We start from the raw sequence: 27,673 nt of genomic DNA, 5'->3' as shown, positions 1-27,673 counted from the left end.
TCAACCCCAAAAACCCCTCCCCACACAAAAAAATGAACAAAAATGGAACAGGCACATCACCTCCCCCCCCCCAAATCCCCCTCCCCACAAACAAAAATAACTACAAAAATTGGGCAAAAAACCCACAAAATATAAAAAAACTATAAGACTGCAAAAAAAGACTATAGTCCAAGTGCACATTCAAAATGCAGAAAACCTGGGTGACATTCTCTGGACACAGTATTAGGTCCTCTCCTCTCCAGTGGCATAGCAGAGCAACTCTCAGCAATAGGCAGTCGGTGTTCACCCTCTGCACTCGCCTCGATACTTCAATCTCCTTTGTCGCTTTAATCGGTGAACAATGGAAGCTTTAATTGGCAAATTGGAGTCGAACGTTGGCTCGTGTCCCGTCCCACAGCCTGCCTATAACAAGGTTCGTGCACACTGCCTCTGTCTCCCTGAATCCTCTTGGAGACAGCAGAGCGCTGAAGAACCCAAACAATCTCCAAACTTCTGCATTCTCCTCTATGTTTCAATCTCCCCGTCACTTTAATCGGCGAATAATGGAGGCTTTAATCAGCAAAATGGAGTCGAACATCGGCTTATGTCCCATCCTGGAGCCTGTCCACACTCGCCACCTCTGCCTCCTGTAATCCTCTTGGAGACTGTAGAGCGCCGGAACACCCAAACGATCTCCAGACAGCAAATCACAGGCTCCAACAGCCCCAGATTCACATTCAAGATGAAAAACAAATGTAAAAGACATAAAAGAAGTGAAATATATCGTTTCATGATCTATCCAGAAGATGTCGACCGAAGGAGCGTTGTACGCAGGCGCAATCTTGACTGCCATCAGTTGGGCTGAACAGATTGTTTCTATACCACATAACTCTATTTATTTTAAATTCCAAAAGAGTTGCTTGGACTTGTTCCACATCACTGCAGAAGGAATATAACATTATGGATTAGTGAAATTCAGTTATGTCAAGAGTTCCCATTGTAGTTGACTTCTTATCAATTCCCAGTCGCCATAACCTCAATAGCATTTTGGAATTACAATTAAGTATACCCAGTGGCTTAAAAATATTGATTATATAATCCCAGTGATAGTTGCATGATGCTCCATATCCTCTTCTCTACTCTCATTTCTTTTTGTCTCTTCCTGTGTGAAGCTGCATATGGAGGTTGAATGCATTGGAGAAGAGAAAGCATCACTTCTACTTCACATTATCCATTAACTCCCACTTCTAAGTACAGGTTTCTGAATTTTTAACTGAAGATACAATGTTCCCCATTTCTCACTGACACTAGGGAAATTTAACCAAACAGGAAATTTTAATTAATTCTCACAGGAGCTCTTACTCAAATGTGCTATTATTTAAAAAGTAAAATTTTCCTTTGTTATGTAGTTTTGAAAGAAACATTATGTAAATAAAATGTACTAGTTGCTGAGACACATTCACATTATTAAGTACCTCCTGTACCTAATTGTGTGGCCACTGAATATGTTTGCGGCTCTCTGCTGCTATCACCCTTCCACCTCAAGGTTCGAAGTGTCGTGCGTTCGGAGATGTTCTTCCGCACACCACTGTTATAATGTGTGGTTAGTTGAGTTACTGTTGCTGTTCTGTCAGTTCAAACCAGTCTGGCCATTCTCCTCTGACCTCTCTCATGAACGAGGCACTTTTGCTTACAGAACTGCTACTCACTAGATGATTTTTGTTTTTTGCACCATTCTCTGTGAACGCTAGAGACTGCTGTGCATGAAAATCCCAGGAGATCAGCAGTTTCCGAGATAGTCAAACCACCCTGTCTGGCACCAACAATCATTCCCCAGTCAATGTCACTTCGATCGCATTTTTTTCCCATTCTGATGTTTGGGCTGAACAACAGCTGAACCTCTTGACCACGTCTGCATGCTTTTCTGCATTGAGATGTTGTGACGTCATTAGCCGATGAGACATCTGCATTACTAGCATGTGTATAGGTGTACCTAATAAAGTGGCCACTGAGTGTAAATCTGTATATTAATAATAAAACTCTGCAGTGCAGTCTTTCATTATTTCAGCTATCAATAATGTAAGCTGTGTTAAGATGTCAATATATCATAGCTATGTTATAGTTATTATCAAATGAAATCCCAATGCTTTCTTTATTCCGATTGCCAAGAAGAAATGAATCATCTTGGTGCTGTTCAGATCCTTTTCCACTGGTTTACTGATACCTCTGGCACTTTAGCTCTCTTGTTTATGCTGCAGCTTTATTCAATACCACTTCCTGTCGTGTCTTGTTGTGGCGAGACACAATAGGTGTAATAGTGTCAGATTATTAAAGCTATTATACATTTCACTGTACAGCTTTTTAAAATAAAAATCTATGCATCACTTGTTTAAATGAAACTCTGTAAATTTAATACTTCTACTGAGAAATACAAATAATTAGCTTTCAGAATTAAAACTAGTGAACACTGACCTGTATTTTAATTTTTGTCTTTGCTGGTGTCTACTGAATTTCCTTGTTGAGCTGAAACGATTTAGAAACATATTTATCAGACAAGGCAGAAGCGCATGTCAATACCATAAATAGCTCAAGCCTGGAGGAAGGGATAATCTCATGGTCTTCCCTGATTATTAGAATGAAATTTCCATAAATAGTGTGTAACATAAAGAAATTCCCCAAGAACTAATGAAGAATTAAGTGAGGGCTTTGGAGTAGAAAGGGGCAAAGGAAATGGGACAGAGAGAAGGGGAAACTGGTGGCAGTGGTGTTGTGTAAGGGAGGGGCAGAGAGGTAATTGGGAATGAGTGTTTCTTCGTAACGTGTGGAACCATGCCCCACCCATTTTCCCAGGAGGGTAGTTTACTTAGCAGGTACAGTTTGACTGTGCGGACGTGTTGTTTGTTTGTTCACTTACATTTTTCTTTCATGCTCCCCATCCACTTGCTGACTTCTTCCATTTCAACTTCCATCACAGAAGCTACATCTTCCTCGAATATAGGGCTTACATGAATGAGGGAAAATTACAAATAAACATCTTTATTTTAAAGGGTAAGATTATTATAAATAAAACACTTAAACCACTGGATACTTCTGGCTAATTAGAAAAAAATCTCCCATTGAAAATTCTCAGGGCTCAATCCCGAGCCCAAGCTCATTTTCAGTTGCTAGGTCTTTTAATGTCTGGTTTTTACCCTACTTGGGAACAGCTGTCAGTGAAACAGACAACACGTCTCCATTTCCCAAAAGATTTCCACTTCTGAAGAGCTGCAGAGGATCTGTGATGACAGAGATGGGAAGATGTTCATATCAAGAAGAACTCAGCCCCCACCACATCCACCTCAGTAGGCTTGGATGGAGCAGGTGACTGTTTCAGTATCATTCAAGGGCTTGTTTACAGACCATCTACTAGAGCCACAGCAGGAGTCCATCGCAAGACAGGAGGGGCTAACAACTCGCTCTGCATGTTCAGATGCTTTTAATAGCAGTTTAGTTCCCCTCCTGTGGATTTTAATTCATTCTCGCTTTAACCAGTGAGGCTTCTGGAAGAACCAGAGCACAAAAATGAAATGCATTTAGCTTTTAATCGGTTCCCACTGGTTATTGAACGAAGTCCTTTAGGCAACACAAACTTACTCACTCACAATCTTGCCAAAGAGATAAATGTATGAAGATAGGTACGGCCAGATTTGGGAACAGCTTCTTTCCAACTGTGATAAGACTGCTGAACGGATCCTGACCCGGATCTGGGCCGTACCTTCCAAATATCTGGAACTGACTTGCACTACCTTACTTTCCCTTTTCTATTTTCTAATTATGATTTATAATTTAAATTTTTATTATATTTACTTCAATTTGTACTTCAGGGAGCACAAAGCGCAGAAACAAATATCACTGATGATTGTACACTCTAGTATCAATTGTTTGGTGACAATAAAGTATTTGTATTTGTATGTTTCTTGTGTATTTGATGGTCAGCAGGAAAAGTCAGTAGCATTACTGTTGTCAGTCTAAGTCAGTGTAATTAGTGTTGCCATAATTTCTTCCTGAAATAAACAACAACTTTAACATTTTCCTAAATACATAGTTTAATGAATCCTAAAATTAGTGTCAGTGATAAACCACATTTCCACTGAATGATCTTCACTCTTCCTCAATGAAAACTGAATTCACTTGAATCGGTGTGAATATTCTTCCTGTGAAATACTCTGAAGATCATGTGTTTAGTTACGTGGGATCTTAGCTACTTACAGAACCTAATTACAACTTAGCAAACTATTTAAAAAACCCTTTCACAGTTATTTGTAAATATAAGAGATATTAAAAGTTCAATATGTGTGGTAGTGGGGTTTGATTCCTTTTTAGACAATATTGGATGTTTTCATCTTGATTTTGCAATCTAGAGTGTTTAAGAAAAGTTCATTAAAAAGTGTGCCTTTTGCTTCAAAGCATGCTGGTGAATTTTTTACTGATGATATAAAATTGCAGGAGTAGGCATCAGAAAATGAGAAGTTTGTATTGGCTCAATCTCTGTGGAAAGTTTTCTTCAAGATCAGTGGCAAGACCTGATACGTATGTTATATCTAACTGCAGGTTCTGAACAAGTGTATCTCTAGTCTCGGTATCAGGTTTTGTTCTTTGGAGAAAGATTCTAGTTTATTGAATGAACTGTGAGGTATCATGGTGTCAACTGATACTATGCAGGAGCATTGCTGTCATATAGTTTGTTAGCAACAACAAGGTATTTAAATCAGCAGAGCTAATGTTATCCAAGCCTTGAGCCCTAAAAGGTTCGGTTGGATGGTGGGGCATTTATTTCTGGATTTATGAACAACTGTAGTTAAATACTGCCTGTCACATGACATGATCATTAAAAACTCCGTCCAAAAGCATGACACCACTCAACTAGTTTTTATTTTGCAATTAAGACAAAAGTAACGGGCTGCATTGCCCGGTGACTCCAACTGGTGATTCAGCTTATACAAGGCAACCAAATTGTCCATTAATTTTTGTGTTTAGAGTCGGTGCACCATTGGAGAAGAGTTTTACTTTTGTCAGTGTTCCTCTCTGAAACCAGGACAAGATTCCTGATCGTTGGTTTCAACATATTGCCTTTATTTATTTTGCTTAAGTATCACGAAAACACAAAGACAGAAGATGTAAAGGCTAATTCAAACTTAAAAACTCACAGAATCTCTTAGAGGTAAAAGATGCATAATGTGCTATGGTGTTAAATCTGGATAAACACCACTGGGTTGGCAGCATCACTGTGGCACACAATATCCTAATGGCAGAAGCATTTAATCACATAACTTTTGCCTGAGTTAGGTAATTAAGATGAAAAATTAAAGTTTTCCAATTTGTGCCACAAAATAACTCATTTTGCATCTTGAATACTTCTACCAGCTGATAGTGGTGAGAGGGAGCGCTTAACTCAGAGATTTATTTCAGACTGAAGCTCATCTTCAAATCTCTGGCATGATCACTGATGGACACTTACCTGTCTAATGCATGCAATGACATGTCAAGTAGAAGTACTGATTACACTTCAGTGGATGTGATTAACTGCATCCTCTTGATGTTTGAGACAAAGCTGCTAGCTTTGCTCTTAGCCACTTAAAGAGCACTCAGATAAGGCAGCTGCTTTTAAGGAATGTTTCTAACTTGCAACATTTTCCTTCTTGTTGGAAGGTGGCCAGAATGTGTGAATCATTCGCTGCCCACCCAGAGGGAACCTTCCAACTGCTCCACACTGAGCCACTGATTACTCACTGGCCCCTCACCATGCTACAGGTAATAAGGCGAATGCTGGCTTTAACCGCAGCAAGGAAGCTCCAGTGGCAGTGGCCCAGGGTCCTGCAGTACACCTTTCAATGTAGCTGCACACTGAAGGCAAATGGCATCAAATGGACAGAAAGTCAAGGTGACACCAGTTGAGTGGGTGGGGTGATGTGGGAAATTATGAGCAGACTGCATTCAATACTTTACACTATTCTACACAGACTACACTAGTCTGTGGTGGCCAGTGCTATCATGTTTGCTGTTGTGTGCTGGGGCAGCAGGCTGAGGGTAGCAGACACCAACAGGATCAACAAACTTATTCGTAAAGCCAGTGATGTTATGGGGGTGGAACTGGATTCTCTGACGGTGGTGTCTGAAAAGAGGATGTTGTCCAAGTTGCATGCCATCTTGGACAATGTCTCCCATCCACTCCATAATGTACTGGTTAGGCACAGGAGTACATTGAGCCAGAGACTCACTCCACCGAGATGTAACACTGAGCGTCATAGGAAGTCATTCCTGCCTGTGGCCATCAAACTTTACAACTCCTCCCTCGGAGTGTCAGACACCCTGGGCCAATAGGCTGGTCCTGGACTTATTTCCACTTGCCATAATTTACTTACCATTATTTAATTATTTATGGTTTTATATTGCTATATTTCTACACTGTTCTTGGTTGGTGCGACTGTAACGAAACCCAATTTCCCTCCCTAGTATGTCTGTCTGTCTGTCTCTCTATTCTTCCTGAGAATAATATTTTAGCAGAATCCAACATAGCCCTCGGGGACCATGCCCATTAGCAATATCAAGAAGGTGAGAGCAAGAAAGCATTTCCTTCTGCTCCCCTCCTCCGAGTAGCCCACCCATACCAAGATGGAGACTGAATCACTCAGGAACAAGCTTCAGATGGAAGGAAGATCAGAGATCAGGCCTCAGTTGCCCAGCCACATTATTCTGAGGTAGGGTGATGTTTTTGCTCTTGAGCACTAAGACAAAGTAGTTGCAAATGGTGACGTATGCATCAATTTGCTGAATCCTTGTACAACACAGTTTATTTCTTATCTTAAAACCACTGACTGAAACCAATTTCTTGTCATTTTGCAAAAACACTTACAGCCTTCTTCTACAGGGGGAGGTGGGGCTTGTTCTGGACGATGGTGGAGGGATGGGTGTTCAAGGTTGAGGAATGAATGGTGGAGCTATGCTTAGATATTGTAGGAATCTTTAAAAAAAAGAAAATAAATGTTCCTTCATGTTTTCTTTTGCTTTTTATAATCCAGGATTGGGTTATGAGAGAAATACTCTGGAGGCAAAGACAGGATTACATTCATACTCTCCCTAAATTGAAGATTAAATTTTTTAAGACCATAAGACATAAGAGCATAATTGAAGCCATTTGGTCTATCAAGAGCACTCCACCATTGCATCGTGGCTAACTTATTTTCTCTCTCAACCCCATTCCTCTGCCCTCTACTTGTAACCTTTGAAGCCCGGGTAATCGAACCTATTAACCTCCACTTTATATATACCAAATGACCTAGCCTCCATAGCTGTCCATTGCAATGAATTTCAGAGATTCACCACTCTCTGGCTAAAAAAATTCCTTCTCATCTCTGTCCTAAATGGACATCCCTCTAATCTGAGGTGGTGCCCTCTCGTTCTAGGCTCACCCATTATAGACAACATCTCTCCACATCCACTCTACCTATATTCAATAAGTTTTAATGAGATTCCCCTACCCCCTCATTCTTCTAAACTCCAGTGAGTACAGGCCCAGAACCATCAAATTCTTCTCATACATTAACTGGAATCATTCTCGCGAACTTTCTCTGGACCCTTTCGAAAGCCAGCACATCTCTTCTTAGAGAAGAGGCCCAGAACTGCTCACAATACAGTGACTGATGCAGTGTGACCAATGCCTTAGAGTGTCTTATAAACCTCTGTGATACATCCTTGCTTTTATATTTTAGTCCTCTCAAAATGAATGCAAACACTGCACTTGCCTTCCTCACCACTGACTCAGTCTGTAAGCCAACCTTTAGGGAATCCTGCACAAGGACTCCCAAGTTTCCTTGCACCTCTGATGTTTTGAATTTTCTCCCCATTTAGAAAACAGTCCACATCTTTTTCCTTCCACCGAAGTCCATGACTATACACTTCTCAACACCGTGTTCTACTGCCACTATTTTGCCCATTCTGCCAATCTGCCTTGGTCCTTCTGCAGACTTCCTCGACACAACCTGTCCCTCCACCTATCTTCATACCGAACCCCACGGAACACCTCTAGGCACTGGCAGCCAATCAGAAAAGGCCCTTTTTATTCCCACTCATTGCTTCCTCCCAGTCAGCCAATCTTCTATCCGTGGTAGTATCTTTCCTGTAATACCATTGGCTCTTAACTTGTTAAGCAGTCTCATGTGCAGCACCTTGGGAAAAGCCTTCTGAAAATCCAAATAATCAACATCTACTGACTCTCCTTTGTCTATCCTACTTGTTATTTCCTCAAACAGATTTGTCAGGCAAGATTTCCCCTCAAGAAAATCACATTGACTTTGGCTTATTTTATCATGTGCCTTCCGGTAACCTGAAACCTCATCCTTGATAATAGACTCCAACATTTTTCCAACCACTGAATTCAGGATAACAAGCCAAAAATTCCTTTGTTCTGCCTCCCTTCCTTCTTATAGAGTGCAGTGACATTTGCAATTTTACCCGTCCTCCAGAACCATTCCAGAATCTAATGTTGTTTTTGACTTCCCTCATCTGCCCCGGTTGCCTCATCTTCCCTTATACTTCTTCTTCTTTGGGAGGTATCCATTCTGGCCTTCTGAATTGCCCATAGAAACTCCAGCCATTGCTGTTGTGCCATCATCCTCGCTAGTGACCCCTTCCAATGAACTTTGGCCAGCTCCTTCGCCATGCCTTGTAATTCCCTTTACTCTACTTTATCTTCTGACTGTATCCTTAGGATGAATTCTATCACTGTCTCCCGAGGGTTCCTTTACCTTAGGCTCTCTAATCAAATCTGGTTCATCACACAACACCCAATCCCGAATTGCCTTTTCCCTAGTGGATTCAACCACAAGCTGCTCCAAAAATCCATCCAGTAGGCATTCTACAAATTCCATCTCAGGATTCAGCACCAATTTGATTTTCTAAATTTCTAAATTTGATTTACCTTTTACATGCCTCTCCTATCTCCCCTTGTGATTCATATCCCACATCCCGGATACTGTTCAGAGGACTATATGTAACTCCCATCAGGGTCTTTTTGCCCTTGCAGTTTCTTAACTCTACCCACAAGAACTCTACTTCTTCTGATCCTATGTCACTTCTTTCTAAGGATTTGAAGAGCAAGAGGATAAGATGTGAGAGGATGGGACCAATCAAGTGTGACAGTGGAAAAGTGTGTATGGAACTGGAGGATTTAGCAGAGGTACTTAATGAATACTTTACTTCAATATTCACTAGGCAAAAGGATCTTGGCAATTGTAGGGATGACTTACAGTGGACTGAAAAGCTTGAACATATAGATATTAAGAAAGAGGATGTGCTGGAGCTTTTGGAAAGCATCAAATTGTTTAAGTCACCGGGACCGGACGAGATGTAACCCAGGCTACTGTGGGAGGTGAGGGAGGAGATTGCTGAGACCCTGGCGATGATCTTTGCATCATCAATGGGGACGAGAGAGGTTCCGGAGGATTGGAGGGTTGCGGCTGTTGTTCCCTTATCCAAGAAAGGGAGTAGAGATAGCTCGGGAAATTATAGACCAGTGAGTCTTACTTCAGTGGTTGGTAAGTTGATGGAAAAGATCCTGAGAGGAAGGATTTATGAACATTTGGAGAGGCATAATACGATTAGTAATAGTCAGCATGGCTTTGTCAAAGGCAGGTCATGCCTTACGAGTCTGATTGAATTTTTTGAGGATGTGACTAAACACATTGATGAAGGTAGAGCAGTAGATGTAGTGTATATGGATTTCAGCAAGGCATTTGATAAGCTACCCCATGCAAGGCTTATTGAGAAAGTAAGGAGGCATGGGATCCAAGGGGACATTGCTTTGTGGATCCAGAACTGGCTTGCCCACAGAAGGCAAAGAGTGATTGTAGACAGGTCATATTCTGCATGGAGGTCGGTCACCAGTGGTGTGCCTCAGGAATCTGTTCTGGGACCCCTACCCCTACTCTTTGTGATTTTTATAAGTGAGCTGGATGAGGAAGTGGAGGGATGAGTTAGTAAGTTTGCTGATGACACAAAGGTTGGAGGTGTGGATAGTGTGGAGGGCTGTCAGAGCTTACAGCGGGACATTGATAGGATGCAAAACTGGGCTGAGAAGTGTCAGATGGAGTTCAACTCAGATAAGTGTGAGGTGGTTCATTTTGGTAGGTCAAATATGATGGCAGAATATAGTATTAAAGGTAAGACTCTTGGCGGTGTGGAGGACCAGAGGGATCTTGGGGTCCGAGTCCATAAGACACTCAAAGCTGCTGCGCAAGTTGACTCTGTGGTTAAGAAGGTATACGGTGCATTGGCCTTCATCAATCATGGGATTGAGTTTAGGAGCCGAGAGGTAATGTTGCAGCTATATAGCACCCTGGTCTGACCCCACTTGGAGTACTGTGCTCAGTTCTGGTCGCCTCACTATAGGAAGGATGTGGAAACAATAGAAAGGATGCAGAGGAGATTTACAAGGATGTTGCCTGGATTGGGGAGCATGCCTTATGAGAATAGGTTGAGTGAATTCGGCCTTTTCTCCTTGGAGCGACAGAGGATGAAAGGTGACCTGATAGAGGTGTATAAGATGATGAGAGGCATTGATTGTGTGGATAGTCAGAGGTTTTTTCCCCAGGGCTGAAAAGGCTAGCACAACAGGGCACAGTTTTAAGGTGCTTGGAAATAGGTACAGAGGAGATATCAGGGGTAAGTTTTTAACGCAGAGAGTGGTGAGTGCATGGAATGGGCTGCTGGCGGTGGTGGTGGAGACGGATACAGTAGGGTTTTTTTAAGAGACTCCTGGATAGGTACATGGAGCTTAGGAAAATAGAGGACTATGGGTAACCCTAGTTAGTTCTAAGGTAAGGACATGTTCAGCATAGCATTGTGGGCCAAAGGGCCTGTATTGTGTTGTAGGTTTCCTATGTCTCTATGATTTCAGTTTTTACCAACAGAACCACTCCACCCAATCCACCTACCTACCTCACCTTTCGATACAATTTGTATCCTTGGATGTTAAGATCCCAACTATAATCTTCTTTCAGTCATGACTCAGTGATGCCCACAATGTCACACCTGTCAATCTCTAACCATGCTACAAGATCATCTACCTTATTCTGTTTACTGCACGGGCTCAGATATAACACTTTCAGTCCTGTGTTCATCACCCTTTTTGATTTTGTCCACCTGTTACACTTCAACTCATCCCGCTGACTGCAATTTTGTCCTATCATCTGCCTGTCCTTCCTCACAGTCTCACTACACAATAGTTTGACTTGTATAGCAACTGCCCCATGTTCAGCCCTATCACTCTGGTTCCTATCTCCCTGCCAAATTAGCTTAAACTCACCTCAACAGCTCTAGCAAACCTGCCTGTGGGAGATGTTGGTCCTCCTTGGGTTCAGGTGTATCCTATCCTTTTTGTACAGGTTATACCTTCCCCTGAAGAGATCCCAATGATCCAGAAATCTGAAACAATGCCCCCTGCACCAGTTGGTCAGCCATAGATTCATCTGCAAAATCATCTTATTTTGACGTGGCGCAGTCCGGTGATTACTACCTGGAGCTCCTGCTTTTCAGCTTTCTGCCTAACTCCCTATATTCGTTCTTCAGCATCTCCTCCCTTTTCCTCCCCATGTCGTTGGTACCAATCTATACCATGACTTAAGGCTGATCACCCTCCCCCTTCAGAATGGCGTGGACCTGATCCAAACCATTCCTAACCCTGCACCTGGGGGGCAAACATACCCTCAGAGTGTCTCTTTCAAATTCACAAATCTGCTCCTCTAACTATGGAATCCCCTATCATTTCTGCACTCCTCTTCTCCTCCATTCCCGTCTGAGCCACAGACCAGCCTCAGTGGCAGAAACAAATACATGTGGCCTCCTGGGTACTCAGGATGTAAAAAGCATACTTACAAAGGGAGAAGATGGGCAGGCAGAGAGGTCATTTGGCTCCACTCTGGTCAATGCCTGACCTTTTCAAACAGAGCGTCACCTTGCAGCTTAAACACAGGCAGTTCGTAAAAACAGACCTGGGGAGGATCCTCTGCCCTTCAGGATGTTTACCCAAGTTCCCATTTGTTTAAGTAAAGTGGAAATTGGCTGGGATAGTAAGTGCAGCCACACAGTGCAGGAATAGCAAAAGACACTGCACATTGTCCACGAAACATAGAATGGTACAGCACAGGTACAGGTGCTTCAGCCCACAATGTCTGCCGACCTTGATGATAGACCCATCTGCCTGGATATAATCCATATCTATCCAGGATATCACCATTACTGTGTTTAACTTTGTGCGTAATTACCCTGGGGTTGCAGTTTGAATGGACTATCTCAATCCAACAACAGCACAAACACTTCTCAACATTTACACTGACAAAAGCACCAAAGCAAAAATGCATTCACATCAAGATGGAATGCTTTTGAAAATTTCTAGACTTGTTTTTATTCCAATAAAATCTGTCCCTGCAAGCCTCAAACATTATATGTATTTTAATTAAAAAATAAATTTTAAGCTTCATACCTTGCTGGATTTTCACAATTAACTTCATCATTTATCCCTGTGAAAAGAAGTTAACACAAGTTGAAACATATCCTGAAGTTGCAGAGAGTTGTCATTAATAAAATGTTCGACTTACTCTGCGAATAAATGAAAACCACCGATGTTAATGCTTATCTTCTCAGGAAATAAAATTGAGTACATCTTTCACACAATTAAATCATTATGTTGAATTACATTTGGGCAAAATATTTCCCCAACAAACATATTTGCATTTGAAAACCAATTTGAAATTGATGTGATGCCAAGTTCATTTGGCACCTTCCTTCTGTCAAATATGTGATGCAGAGCTTGTTCTGAAGTGGAAATTTAAAGGAGCTGTAGATTACTAAGATTCCAAGGCTCCTTCATGATGACATGAGCACCACAATTCTCTACAGGAGCTACGGATTCATCCGTTATCCTAACTGGGGTTAAGTAAAGCCGTATCATTGCTCTCTTCTCGGTAGCAGTAATCCTGGCAGCAAGGTACTCAGGACAGAAGGAATGGATGGCTCTGTCATTCTGACCGAGGACTGGAGTTTCCAAGGGACCCACTACTGATCTTCAATATGCCATCCTCACGGTCACCGAGAATGACTTTCAGTCCATGCAGAATCTTCTTACACAAAATTACCAAAGCCAAAGATTCTCATTGAACATTGGCCTATCAGCCTGTCTCACATGGTTACTGAGAAGCAGGCCCTGAAAGTAGTTGAGCACTTCCATTTCCTAGGTAGCTATCTTTTTCACAGATTTTTCAAAAATTGATTGCGAGACTCAGCACATAAGTGCTCCCTGTGGGTAATCCGCTGATGTGTTTTCACTGATCTTGACCCACAATACAAGTTCTGGTAAGTTATCAACAACACCTAGAGAGACTGGAGAGGTGCCACCATCAATTAATCTAGAAAATTGGCAAGGAGATCACTGACGGCCTCCTCACTAAACCTAATGAGACCAGTGTCGAGGCATCAGCTCTGCTGGACCATATATGGTATGAAAATGCTGATCTCTTCAGCTGACCGTGGAGAAATGACATGGTGGTTGAGTGGAAGACTACAAAGATGTGCTGAAAGTGTATCTCAAGGGAACAGATTTGGATATCACAAGACAGGAAGCGGTTTGCTACAATGGTGCCACATCTCCATCAGGCAGTGGTCTACTTTGAGAAGACATCCTCTGCCTTTCAGGCAGAGTGGAGTGAAAACAAGAAAAGAAAGTGAACCTGTGTCGACAGGAGACTGGCCTACACTGAAATGTCTGTAAACTTCTGCCTGTGAGTTTATGGTTCTCTTGTTAGATTTTAGTCAAATCAGATGAGAGCATAGTTACTCCCATTGGGGGAGGAGGTACAGGAGACTGAAGACCCACACTCAATGATTCAGAAGTAGCTCATTCCTTCCACCATCAGATTTTCGAATGGGTCACATCGTAAGACAGCGATAATAAACCTGATTTTATAATTCTACATCAAGGGATTACTGATGACAGCACTCTGTTGTGTAGTCCTCACAGATAATTCATATTCCGCTGTACTATTGGCCTTCTACTTAATCTAATGATATAACCAAATCACAGATTAGCAGATTAGAGCCATAAGCAAGACCAAAGTCTCAGTGAGATTGTAGATGTGACTTCAGGTCACAGTGCAGACAGTGCACTGTGTAAGATACCACTGATCTTTCTGATCTGCCCAGGGAGGTTCATAAACAGTTGTATGAAAAATCCTTTAGTATGACTATGGGAAATGTGAGTTGGAAAAATAATGAGACAATCTTTAATAATTCATTAAAGGATCCTAAATAATCAAGAACAAAAAATATTCTTGATCAGCTGCATTATATAAAACTTTCCTTAATTATTAATAATAAACTGAGATGATTAATTTTTAAACACTTTGTATCTCTTTATCAAGCACTCGTTACTCCACTCCCAATGCCTTTGAGATAACATTATAAGGTGTTTTTTTTACTGTCTGTAGTAAATGATGGTGAACAGTCATAATTACAGGATGTTGTATGTTCTATGAATGGACATAAACAACTGCATCCTGAGAGATTTGCAAAGTCTCTAAGCAACAATTCCCATTGTCAAACAGTCTTCCAATTATTGTGGTATGTTAAGAACCCAATACCCTGGCAGTGGCTTCCTTCACCCTGCATTTTTGTTACATATTACTTTAACAGATGCATCCTGGCGATACAACAAATACCTCCCTCAGGCTAGCAAGAGCCTCAATGAAATCTATTTGGTTGGGTCTGATGATACTGTTGTGGCCTTGGCTACATTTTAACAAGTGATATCTGCTTTCAATGCCCCAGTGACAAGATCAACATCATAAAGGGCAAAGCATTTCACTTGATTAATGCAGGAGACACCAATGGCAGATGATAACTGTAGTATGCACTGCCTCATAAAGGAACATTCTTATACATACATTAGCTCACTTTTTTGATTTTTTTTTGCCCTTAACCAATACTAAGCAGTGACTTACAGCAGCTAATGAATCTACCAGCAGATTTTTGTGACTAGGGAAGAAACTGAAGGAGCCCCCGGGGGATTGGTCAAATCCTGCATAGCTGCTACCTGCGATCATGGTCCCTAGATCCATGGGGCAGCAGCATGAACTAGCGCAATATTCGCTGACAACACATCCCAGACCTGCAGGTGCACATTCCCCTCCAATTTAATATCACCCTGACTTACAAATGTGTCTCCAGTCCCTCATTGTTGCTGGGTCTCTGAACGTCCTGCTCTAAACCATTGTATGAATGCACTCATTAAAAGGCACGCAGTGCTTCAAAGAGTACCTCACCACCACATTCTCAAGGGCATTTAGGATGGACAATAACTGCTGGCTTGGTCAAAAAATGAATAAGTAGCAAAGACTTTCATCAGAGGCAGCAGGCATCGGTTTTGACTCCATTTATAAGTCTGTAGGTGATAACACATCATAGCTGACTGCAGAGGTACTATCATAAATTCCTGACTGTGGTTATCTGCTGCACTGGTCCCAGGACTGACACCAATGAAACATGCTTGAAATGGTTAAATAATGCTGGGAATTAGAATGTCTTGGGCTCACAATGATGTGCTCAAATTGCCTTGATTCTCCCACACCTGTTATTGCCTTCCAGAGACAATTGTAGTACCAAATGCACTTGTAACTACAAAGTAAATAATATCACTTTTACTATGGGGAACAAAGCTTCTTTTTAAATAATTGGCATGGTGATAATTTTGATCAGGTACAAGTTGAAAATGTGATTATTTTAACTGTGCTTGATTTCTTATAAAATTGTTTGAGGTGCAAAACTCAAGTGACACCCCCTCAGACCTGGCACAGGGGCTGATTTTAATTGAACCCACTGGACAGGAAACAACCCATAAACAGGAGAAAATCTGCAGATGCTGGAAATCCAGAGCAACACACACAAAATGCTGGAGGAACTCAGCAGGTCAGGCAGCATCGATGGAAAAGAATAGTCAGTCTACGTTTCAGGCCGAGATCCTTCTTCAGGACTGAGAAGCAAGGGGAAGATACCAGAATAAAAAGGAAGGGAGAGGGGGTCTGGAAGGTGATCGGTGAAGCCAGGGAGTGGGAAGCAGAGCAGCCATCTGCTTCTACAAAATGGCTTCAACTGAAAGTAAAATCAATTATCCCCACTTGGTATGTCAGACCCAACCTCAGACCAGGAATGTCTCCTACAGTAATCTTTCTTTGTAGACCAACCACTTTGTTGGATTTTTGTTATTTCCTTCAATACAATACCAATGTCATGAACTAGTTTTAAGAAATCAGTAAAACTAAAATACAGTTGCTTACTTTTTTTACCACGATAGCAATTCAACAGAATGGCAATAATTAAACCAAACAGGAAAAGGATCAGAATTGGAAGCAGAATCATCCCAATTAGTTTCTTGTTCTTCACTAAGGGCTGCAAGGTATTCTCAGAAGGTAATGAAGCCATCAATTCATATGTAGAATTTCTGGTTCCTTTCAAAAGTTCATTTGCCTTGGTGTTGGCGTTTGCGATATTTCCCTCATGGGCATCCTCCAGAATCATTGATGCTGATGATTTATGAGAAATTGTTGTTGACATTGCCTTGCGTGGCTGTGATGTCGGAGACTTGGTATGGAGACCATGATGTGTAAAGGTTGCATATGATGGAACAAATACATCGGTTGCATTTTCAGCAGACTGATTTGTATGGGTCACTGGTGTGGCTGATCCAGTTTTTCCCAACGAATAACCTGTTGGAAATGAAACAGAGGATTAGAAGACAATTTTATTTTTATAGTTTGTTAAGGTGGTTGAGAGTCAGAGCTCAGCCATAATATCTGCAATCTTAAACAACCTCTAACCCACACCAACTCCCATCTCTTTCCCAGAACGCTTCCACCGAAAGAAAAACAAAATAAAGCCTTGCTTTATTTGTCAATGCTATTTCCTTATAATTGGTGTCCAATTAGTGCCAATCCTCTGCACACTCTGGACATAAACCCTCCTTTTAAATCTTACTTTTAAGTCCTTCCCACCTGTCTGATGTCTCTTTACCTGCAGGCAGCCTCTCTCAGACAAACTTGGCAAGTCTCTGCTGAATGGGTCTTTTGCATGGCAAATGCCTCTCCTTGAAGAACACGTCCATCTAAATTCAGACTCTCAGTATTGAATTTCTTCCCGCCATCCTTTATGTCAGTGCTTCCCAGGCATTACTGCAACACTGTTGAGAGTTTGGTTGTTTTTTTCTCTTGTTAAAATTACTTTATTTAATTTTCAAGAATTATCGGTTGCAGAATCACAGTTATCAGTGATGGTGTCCACCAGAAGACCCTCGAGATCTTTCCAATCAACGCCCGGAAGAATGCATGAAATGTAGTGGCAATTTTTTTTGGTGAGGAAGATTTCCACAAGATGCATAGTGTCCTCCAAATAGAAAGGTTGCTGGGTTGTGAGGAATGTTGTCTAAGGTGGGATATAAATCAGATGGAAAGTTGGGTGGAGCATTGCCAGATGGAATTTAGTCCCAGCAAGTGAAAGGTGAAACAACAGAAAATCTGCAGATGCTGGAAATCTGAGCAACACACACAAAATGCTGGAGGAACTCAGCAGGTCAGGCGGCATCCATGGGAAAGAGTAGAGTTGGTGTTTTGGGCTGAGACCATTCGGCTGATGGGGATGCCATCAGTTCGGGAAGTCACATAGGGGTAGGACCTATATAGTTATCAGTGGAGCACTAAGGAGATATGAGGGTTTGCAGATGCTGGAATCTGGAGCAAGAGTCAATATGCTGGAGGAACTCAACAGCATCTACGGAGGAAAATAGGCCGTTGATATTTCAGGTCGAGGTTCTTCATATGGACTGCACAAAGAATTACTGATGAACAGAGAAATCTTGTATTACAGGTTCATGTGACACCTGTAACACAAGATTTCTCTGTTCATCAGGACAACATAGGAAGAGAGGGTGGGAAGGAAAGCATATGGCTTGCTTACCTTTGTAGGTCGAAGTACAGGGTATATAGTCAGGATGTTATGTTGCAAGTTTACAACAGAGGTTTGACTGCACTCGGAGCATGGGGTGCAGTTCCGGTTACTACACCACAGGGAGGACATGTCTGAGCTGAATATTGCCGTAGCTACAGGACTTCAGTTATGGGGAGAGATTGGATAGGTTGGGTTAGTTTCCTCTTGGGCAAAGGAGGTTGAACGGTGACCTGACAGAGGTGTAACAATTATAAGAGGAAAGATAGGGTAGGCAGAATTTTTTCCCCATGGTGCAGATACCAACAGCAGGAGAGCATGTTTAAGGTGAGGGATGAGGGGATTTTTTTCACAGAGAGTTTTGTATCTGGAAAATGGTGTTAGGGGAGGTAGTGGACAGAGATACATTTTGACAGACACGTAACTAGGCTGGGCATTGAAGGACATGGACCTAATTATGGCACGTGGGGTTATTGTAGAAGGGTACAAGGATCAGCATGAGGCTGGTCAGACAACGGGCCCGTTTCTGTGCTGTGAAACTCAATAACCCAATGACCCTACGTGCAACTGGAGCAGTTAGAGAGAAAGACCTGTTAGAGGCTTTCAATGTTTTCACTCTCTATCTGCCATCATTCACTCATTGACTAAATAACCTTACTTACAATTTATCTCCGTAGTGACTTTGCTTTAACCATATCAGAGATGTCCCCCTGTCCCCCTCTCCCTGCAGCTTAACTGTTATCTCTCCTCTCTAGTTCAGGTAAAAAGGTCCTTGATCTGACTCACTGACTCTGGTCCTCTTCCTGTAGATTCAGGTTGACCTGAGTGGTTCCAGCATTCTGTTTTTTGTTTCTCTGTGTCCATTCTGTTACACTATTTAATCATTAGACACGCTGAGTAACACACAGAAAATGCTGGAGGAACTCAGCAGGCCAGGCAGCATCTATGGAAAAGAGTACAGTCGACGTTTTGGGCTGAGACCCTTCATCAGGACACCAGAGTCAATCCGTGTTTTAATTCACTGTGCTCACTGGGATACAAGTCTTGCCAATCTTTTGGTCTTGCTACCATTTTGTTGAATCTGTTCTACACCTTTCTCTTGAGGTGTGATGTCTGAAATATAAGCCCAGTAATGAATTATCAATACTTCAGTAGACTCGTTATGTATTTAGCTTGGTCATTTAGCTACACAGCTTGTTTGAAAAGATTGCATTTCTTCCCTGTTAGTTATTTGAATTCCATCAACATCTTAAAAGAAAAGGCGAATGAATTTGGACTTGAGTGGCTGAGGGTGTGTGTGTGTGTGTGTGTGTGTGTGTGTGTGTGTGTGTGTGTGTGTGTGTGTGTGTGTGTGTGTGTGTGTGTGTGTGTGTGTGTGTGTGTGTGTGTGTGTGTGTGTGTGTGTCTGGGGGGGAGGGGGGCTCTCTCCACAGTCTTGCTGCCATTTGTGCAGTGACAGGCCATTTCGCATCTAGCTCACTGACATTCACAGGAAAGGAGGGTGAAGTGGGCAGTCAGTTCACTGCTGGTTATTATCTAAGGAAACAAGTACTGTCAGTATCTCACTTTATGTCACCATTTCCCTTTTGCTGGTGTACATGAACTATAATCTAATGATCACAGATTGCTTCATATCGCCCACTAAATAAGATGATGAATTTCATTCCTTTCATTGAGATATCCTCTTATCCAAATTTAAAAGTGAATCTATAATAACTGACACGAAAGCAAATGAATTACAAAGCTGAATCATAGAGTTACTCATAAACTCAAGAGATTCTGCAGATGCTGGAAATCTAGAGCAACACACACAAAATGCCGGAGGAACTCAGCAGGTCAGGCAGCGTCTGTGGAAATGAACATTTGGAGCCAAGCAACACACAAAATGCTGATGGAACACAGTAGGCCAGGCAGCATCTATAAGGAGAAGCACTGTCGATGTTTCGGGCCGAGACCCTTCGTCAGGACTGGAAGGACAGTGGGTGCAGGGGGTGGGAAACCGGGAAGAAAACCCACTATCTGAAGTTAGACCTTTCAGAAGGATGGATGATTATCCCAGCCCAGGACATTTCCACAGGAGTCTCCTACTGTCTTCCACTGATTCTGTCATCAAATCATCCTTGATATTTAATGCCACTTGGCAAACGTTGCCAGATATTCAGAGCAGTCACTTTGACCTCACCTCTTGTTTGAACCGTGAGATCTCGAGCTGAATCCTGGAGAACCCAAGAGATCACTGATGAGCCCTGCTGACGATCCAGGGAAGGCTGCTGGGCATTTTGTGAACAGGACAGTCCACATTACCAGACAGGTATCAATATTGTAAATGGAGCAGCTGGCTGGCTGCGGGCTCTTCCCTCTCAATGTGAGCCCATGCCCCCTGATCCATAGTTCCTCCCTTTCAGAGGAAGCCTTTCAACTTTGGTTCGACACCCCTACAGGTTTAACATTAGAGATCAAAAACTGGAGGGGATAGATTTAAAGATAGTTTTAAATGCGATTGAGGTATAAGTTTATTTAACAATAGAGATCAAAAACTGGAGGGGACAGATTTAAAGTAAGTTTTAAATGTGATTGAGGTATAAGTTTATCTAACATGTGGTTGTTGTATGGAGTTTGCTGCCAGAAAAGAGTGAGATCAAACACAATTGCTGTGTTTAAGTGGCATTTAGATGGACACTTAAATTAGCGAGGCATGAAAGGATATCACTGTAAGGCGTGAAAACTGCGATGAGAGTAGCTGGGCAAAAGATGGTGCTGGAGGCTGGAGGCCGAAGGAAACAGCCTGTCCTGGGGTTGGAGGCTGAAGGAGATGGCCTGTCCTGGGGTTGGAGGCTGAAGGAGATGGCCTGTCCTGGGGTTGGAGGCTGAAGGAGACGGCCTGTCCTGGGGTTAGAGGCGGAAGGAGACATCCCGTCCTGGGGTTAGAGGCTGAAGGAAACAGCCCGTCCTGGGGTTAGAGGCTGAAGGAGACGGCCTGTCCTGGGGTTAGAGGCTGAAGGAAACAGCCCGTCCTGGGGTTAGAGGCTGAAGGAGACGGCCTGTCCTGGGGTTAGAGGCGGAAGGGGACGGCCTGTCCTGGGATTAGAGGCCGAAGGCAATGGACCATCCTGGGGTTAGAGGCTGAAGGAGATGGCCTGTCCTGGGGTTAGAGGCCGAAGGAGACGGCCTGTCCTGGGGTTAGAGGCCGAAGGAGACGGCCTGTCCTGGGGTTAGAGGCCAAAGGAGACGGCCTGTCCTGGGGTTAGAGGCTGAAGGAGACGGCCTGTCCTGAAGTTAGAGGCCGAAGGAGACGGCCTGTCCTGGGGTTGGAGGCTGAAGAACATGGCCTGTCCTGGGAGAGGCCGAAGGAGACGGCCTGTCCTGGGGTTAGAGGCTGAAGAACATGGCCTGTCCTGGGGTTAGAGGCTGAAGGAGACGGCCTGTCCTGGGGTTAGAGGCCGAAGGAGACGGCCTGTCCTGGGATTGGAGGCTGAAGAACATGGGCTGTCCTGAAGTTAGAGGCCGAAGGAGACGGCCTGTCCTGGGGTTAGAGGCTGAAGAACATGGCCTGTCCTGGGGTTAGAAGCTGAAGAACATGGGCTGTCCTGAAGTTAGAGGCCGAAGGAGACAGCCTGTCCTGGGGTTAGAGGCCGAAGGAGACGGCCTGTCCTGGGGTTAGAGGCCGAAGGCAATGGACCATCCTGGGGTTGGAGGCTGAAGAACATGGGCTGTCCTGAAGTTAGAGGCCGAAGGAGACGGCCTGTCCTGGGGTTAGAGGCCGAAGGAGACGGCCTGTCCTGGGGTTAGAGGCCGAAGGCAATGGACCATCCTGGGGTTAGAGGCTGAAGAACATGGGCTGTCCTGAAGTTAGAGGCCGAAGGAGACGGCCTGTCCTGGGGTTAGAGGCGGAAGAACATGGGCTGTCCTGAAGTTAGAGGCCAAAGGAGACGGCCTGTCCTGGGGTTAGAGGCCAAAGACAATGGACCATCCTGGGGTTAGAGGCTGAAGAACATGGGCTGTCCTGAAGTTAGAGGCCGAAGGAGATGGCCTGTCCTGGGGTTAGAGGCTGAAGGAGACAGCCCGTCCTGGGGTTAGAGGCCGAAGGCAATGGACCATCCTGGGGTTAGAGGCTGAAGAACATGGGCTGTCCTGAAGTTAGAGGCCGAAGGAGACGGCCTGTCCTGGGGTTAGAGGCCAAAGGCAATGGACCATCCTGGGGTTAGAGGCTGAAGAACATGGTGTGGTGAACTAGATATACCTGTCTGACTGCTCCTGTTAAAAAAAATTCCCAAGCATATTTACAGGTTAAGTCTATCAGGTGGTCGAATCGTTCGCTGCAATCTACGTAGCTCCGGCTGCAATTGCACAGGAGCCGGAGGTGATGATGGCACAGGTGCCGGAGATGGTGTTTGCTCCGGAGGCGGAGAGTGGGTTGGTTCTGTCCCAACAGGAGGTGTCAGGGATCCCTCGCGTGTGAGCGAGGTCCCTGGAATAGACGCGTACGGGATGCCCGGTACATGAGCGTCGTGAGGAGTCTGTGTGGGGCACGGTGCGTGCGGTGTCACCTCAGGTACAGGGTTCATAGTTACCGTGGAATGCTCGGGGTAGTGGTCTGCTGCTCCGGCGGGCGCCAGGTCGCGGACAGAGACCGTGTCCTCCCGCCCATCAGGCAAGACCACTTAGGCATACTGGGGATTAGCAAGCAGGAGGTGGAGGGAAGGGGGCCCTTAAAGTCAACACTCAGTCGCTCAAAAGGGCGGGTGGCCTTGACAAGCTGCGCAGTGTCAGGATGGTAGAAGTGCGGTTTGCACTCAGCGCAGATCTGGCAGTCCCTGGTCATCGTCCTGATGTCCTCCAGGGAGTACGGCAGGTTCCGGGCTTTAATGAAATGGTAGAATCGGGTGACCCCCGGGTGGGAAAGTTGGGCATGAAGGGCATACAGCTGGTCGAGCTGGGCACTAGCACACGGTCCCCGGGATAGGGCATCAGAGGGTTCATTGAGCCTGCCAGGCCGGTACAGGATATCGTAATTGTAGGTGGAGAGTTCTATTCTCCATCGCAAAATTTTATCATTTTTGATTTTGCCCCACTGTTGGTTGCTGAACATGAACGCAACCGAGCGCTGGTCGGTCAGCAAGGTGAACCTTTTGCCGGCAAGATAGTGCCTCCAGTGCCTAATAGCTTCCACTATGGCTTGGGCTTCTTTCTCCACCGCGGAGTGCCGAAGTTCAGAGCCTTGAAGAGTACGAGAAAAGAATGCTACTGGCCTGCCTGCCTGATTGAGGGTAGCGGCCAGCGCGACATCAGAGGCGTCACTCTCTACGTGGAAGGGAATGGTCTCGTCTACCGCATGCATCGTTGCTTTGGCAATGTCCCCTTTAATGCAGCTGAAGGCCGCACGGGCCTCGGCAGAGAGGGGAAAAGTGGTAGACTTGACCAGGGGGCAGGCCTTGTCTGCATAATGGGGGACCCATTGGGCGTAATAGGAAAAAAAACCCAGGCACCGTCTGAGGGCTTTGAGAGTAGTGGGAAGAGGGAGTTCTAACAGGGGGCGCATACGGTCGGGGTCAGGGCCAATGACCCCGTTCTCCACGACATACCCAAGGATAGCGAGTCGTGTGGTTCTGAACACACACTTGTCCTTGTTATAAGTGAGGTTCAAAGCATCGGCCACTTGGAAAAATCGTTGGAGGTTGGCGTCATGATCCGACCAGTTGCGACCACAGATGGTGATGTTATCTAGATAGGGAAATGTGGCCTTCAGTTTGTACTGGTCCATCATCCGGTCCATCTCCCTCTGGAAGACAGAGACCCCATTTGTGACACCAAATGGGACGCGCAGAAAGTGATAGAGCCTGCCACCCGCCTCGAAGGCGGTGTAGGGGCGGTCCTCTGGGCAGATGGGGAGCTGGTGATAAGCGGATTTCAGATCAATTGTCGAGTACACCTTGTACTGAGCTATCTGGTTGTCCACATCCGGGCATGCAAAATGGCGGCCCCCAGGTCTCAGACGCAGCGCTGCTCGACCCCGGGCGTGGTTTAGACTTACATACCTTGGCGAAATGGCCCTTCTTCCCACAGCTGGAACAAGTCGCTCCGACGGCCGGGCAGCTGTTTCTGGGATGTTTCGGAAGCCCACAAAAGTAACAGAGTTTTATACCTGGCGAATTCGAGGGGTTCGAGATACCGCGACTGGCAGCGGCGTTGGCGAATTCGCTCGGAACCGGGGAATCGCGCGGCTGGACCGCTTCGGCGTACAGCTGCGCAGCCTCTATCGTATCGGCCGTCTCTATCGCGGAGCGTAAGGTAAGATCAGCTTTTTCCAGCAGCCGCTGGCGTATACACACTGACCGGACCCCAGTCACAAAAGCGTCTCGGACCAAGAGTTCCGTATGCTGTTCCGCTGTGAGCGCTTGGCAGTCACAAGTCCGCACGAGTGCCTGTAGAGCTCGGAGAAATTCAGCAGTCGACTCCGTAGGCCGCTGTTTTCGTGTTGCCAAGCGGTGCCGGGCATAAACTGGATTTACTGGCCGCAGGTACTGTCTTTTGAGGGCGGCAAGCGCCTCCTCGTAGGTGGATAGGTCCCTGATGAACGAATAAACTTTTGGGGCGACCCTCGAGAGGAGAAGTCTGTGCCGAACGGCCGAGTCAGTGGCACGAACCTCCTCTAAGTACGATTGGAAGCACACCAGCCAGTGTTCAAAGGCAAGAGCTGCTCCAGGGTCTTGGGGGTCCAAGTCCAGGCGTTCTGGGCGTAAAACGGTTTCCATGTTGTAATTTCAGTCAATAAAATTGATGCGCCATCAATAACTCACGCTGAGACTTAGGAAGTGAGATATTGGCTTTTATTGACTGAAGAACAACACTACATCCTGGGAAAATGAGGGAGAGCAGCAGACCACAGTCGCCTTTATACAGGGGTCTGTGGGAGGAGCCACAGGGGCAGTCAGCAGGGTCTGTGGGAGGAGCCACAGGAGCAGTCAGACAGATATATCTAGTTCACCACACATGGCCTGTCCTGGGGTTGGAGGCTGAAGAACATGGCCTGTCCTGGGGTTAGAGGCCGAAGGAGATGGCCTGTCCTGGGGTTAGAGGCGGAAGAACATGGCCTGTCCTGGGATTAGAGGCTGAAGAACATGGCCTGTCCTGGGAGAGGCCGAAGGAGACGGCCTGTCCTGGGGTTAGAGGCCGAAGGAGACGGCCTGTCCTGGGGTTAGAGGCCGAAGGAGACGGCCTGTCCTGGGATTAGAGGCTGAAGAACATGGCCTGTTCTGGGAGAGGCCGAAGGAGACGGCCTGTCCTGGGGTTAGAGGCCGAAGGAGACGGCCTGTCCTGGGGTTGGAGGCTGAAGAACATGGCCTGTCCTGGGGTTAGAGGCCGAAGGAGACGGCCTGTCCTGGGGTTGGAGGCTGAAGAACATGGCCTGTCCTGGGAGAGGCCGAAGGAGACGGCCTGTCCTGGGGTTAGAGGCTGAAGGAGACGGCCTGTCCTGGGATTGGAGGCTGAAGAACATGGCCTGTCCTGGGGTTAGAGGCCGAAGGAGACGGCCTGTCCTGGGGTTAGAGGCCGAAGGAGACGGCCTGTCTTGGGGTTAGAGGCCGAAGGCAATGGACCATCCTGGGGTTAGAGGCTGAAGAACATGGGCTGTCCTGAAGTTAGAGGCCAAAGGAGACGGCCTGTCCTGGGGTTAGAGGCTGAAGAACATGGCCTGTCCTGGAGTTAGAGGACTGTATGTGTTTGGGTGGAAGGAGCTTGTTTTGCTATTGTTGTTTTGTTGCGTGCCGTGGTCTATTTTGTTGCATTCTGTGTTGCTGGCTGGGCATTGCAGGAGTACTATATTGGTAATGGAATGAGTGGTGATACTTACAGGCTGCCCTCAGCAAACCCGTGGCTGTGTGTGTTGATAACGCTAATGGTGCATTTCGCTGGATTTATTTATTTATTTAGGGATAGAGCATGGAACAGGCCCTTCCAGCTCAACAAGCCACACTGCCCAGTACCCACCTGTGTAACACAAGCCTTATCACAAGACAATTTACAACGACCAGTTAACCTACCCCTCTGTACATCTTTGGACTGTGGGCAGAAAGCAGAACACCAGGGGATACCCGCACCATCACGGGGAGTACGGGCAAACTCCTTACACATGGTGCCTGTGCCAGGTTTGAACTCTGAGCTTAACTGCATCAAGCTACCCGCTACTGTTCACCTCATGTAGTGTAAGTAAATCTGAATCTTGATCAGAAAGGTCGGCGTGGCTGTCATGGGCCAAGAGGCTTTTTTCACTATGTTATATGACTCTGGAGGAGAAGGGAACTGCTTTCTCCAAAGGCTACAGCTTGAAAGGAAGCAACAGTAGAAATTCATCGAACATACTTTTGAGCTCTTGTTTTGTGAAGCTTTTCATTTCCACTTGCCGACGTATCATTCGCGATCGGTTCGAAGCACATTGTGTTCAGATCTGAGACGCCATTGCTTCCCTCAGCGTGCAGCTTCCTTCCCCGGCAAGAGGGATGTCTGAGTGGCAACTCTGTCTATTCTCGCCCAGTGACCAAGGGGGATCTGACAGGATCGGGACATCTTTGCCATTCAATTGCCGGGAAACAGCAATTTGACGTCATCAAACTGCAGCTGTTTTATCTCATTTTTTTCTCTTTCACTCTTTACTGACTTTCTCTCTAAAATACTGGAATATAAAACAGACCTAATGACTGTACGATTGAGGCAAGTTCCAACCTGAAACACAATGGGGCATGTTTTAAGAACTCTGAAATCCATAACTCCCCAGGAGTTCAGTCTGCCTTGTTCACAGACGAGTTAGAGCTGAGTTGGAAGATAGATTCTTCATGTGCTCATTGTTCACTGTGTGGGATCATGGCCAGCAGCAGTTTCTGTATGACCTAATGAGGCAGTCACCTAGTGCACAGGATGTGTCTGACAAAGAACAGGAAAAACGGTAAACAGCGCCTCAGGAATTCATAAAAAATTATGAGTGGGAGATACACAGCAATAAGTAAATGATTTTTAATTTATTTAGAATGTAATTTTTGCATATGATTAACTAGATCTGGAGGAAGGACACGACTTTCATGAAAGTGTTAAATTATATTGATAATCAGCTGGAATTATAAACCAGCATGATCAGTGCCACTGAATGATTATCAGTAATAACAAACACTAAATTTTAGTTTTTAAAATTTGATCTTACCCTTTACAAATAATTGGTGAGGATGGCTTTGGAAACTGGAAAAAATACATTAATACCACAGTCTATGTGAACATATTTGAAAAATAAAGGATTTTTCAAATAATTGCAAGATAAATTCCAAACAATTACTTTGCTGAGGAAAAATAATAATGAACACTATGACCAATGCTTCCCATTTTAAAACCTCAAAAGTAAACTTGTTTTAAAGTGCAATTAAGCATGTTGCTATCAGGCATCTGGGTGTGACGTTCACCGAAGCAACCCAGAGGCAAGGCAGGCGGTAGAGTTATTTTTAACCAGGTTTAACACAACGGCATTTCACAGTGACACTTACCTTTGCCAGAAAATAAGAGGACCACCGTCACCATCAAACACAACCTTGAGTTCTGCTGGTTCATGTTACTTTACAGTAAATGTGCGTTCAGTTTCATTGTGCTCTGATTTCCTCTCACACTCAGAGGAACGTTGCCATTTCCTGTTTCC

The 27,673-nt window shown here is 44.8% G+C and overlaps 1 protein-coding gene across 1 annotated transcript; it reads right to left on the bottom strand.

The window, feature by feature from the left end:
• Window positions 1-67: 67 nt before the first annotated feature.
• Window positions 68-27,673, bottom strand: tmem154 (transmembrane protein 154). Its single transcript, XM_073042889.1, has 6 exons — window positions 27,525-27,673; window positions 16,341-16,769; window positions 12,497-12,533; window positions 2,894-2,979; window positions 2,452-2,502; window positions 68-918 (listed from the first exon to the last, which is right to left on the bottom strand). Exons 1-5 carry the CDS (start codon window positions 27,586-27,588, stop codon window positions 2,459-2,461), a joined length of 660 nt encoding a protein of 219 aa, XP_072898990.1. The 5' UTR covers window positions 27,589-27,673; the 3' UTR covers window positions 68-918; window positions 2,452-2,458.

Source organism: Hemitrygon akajei, chromosome 4 (genome assembly GCF_048418815.1).
Source record: "Hemitrygon akajei chromosome 4, sHemAka1.3, whole genome shotgun sequence".
Lineage (NCBI taxonomy): Eukaryota > Metazoa > Chordata > Chondrichthyes > Myliobatiformes > Dasyatidae > Hemitrygon > Hemitrygon akajei.
The sequence above is the reverse complement of the archived record's forward strand: the minus strand, read 5'-3'. Positions and strand labels throughout refer to the sequence as shown.

Excerpts from the sequence above, each read along its gene's own strand:
- tmem154 (XM_073042889.1), bottom strand. The coding sequence starts at position 27,588 with ATGAACCAGCAGAACTCAAGGTTGTGTTTGATGGTGACGGTGGTCCTC. Across the intron at positions 2,980-12,496 it reads AATTGTGAAAATCCAGCAAG|CCCTATATTCGAGGAAGATG; the intron begins GTATGAAGCTTA and ends CATTCATGTAAG. Across the intron at positions 2,503-2,893 it reads GGGGAGCATGAAAGAAAAAT|CTCAACAAGGAAATTCAGTA; the intron begins GTAAGTGAACAA and ends AAATCGTTTCAG.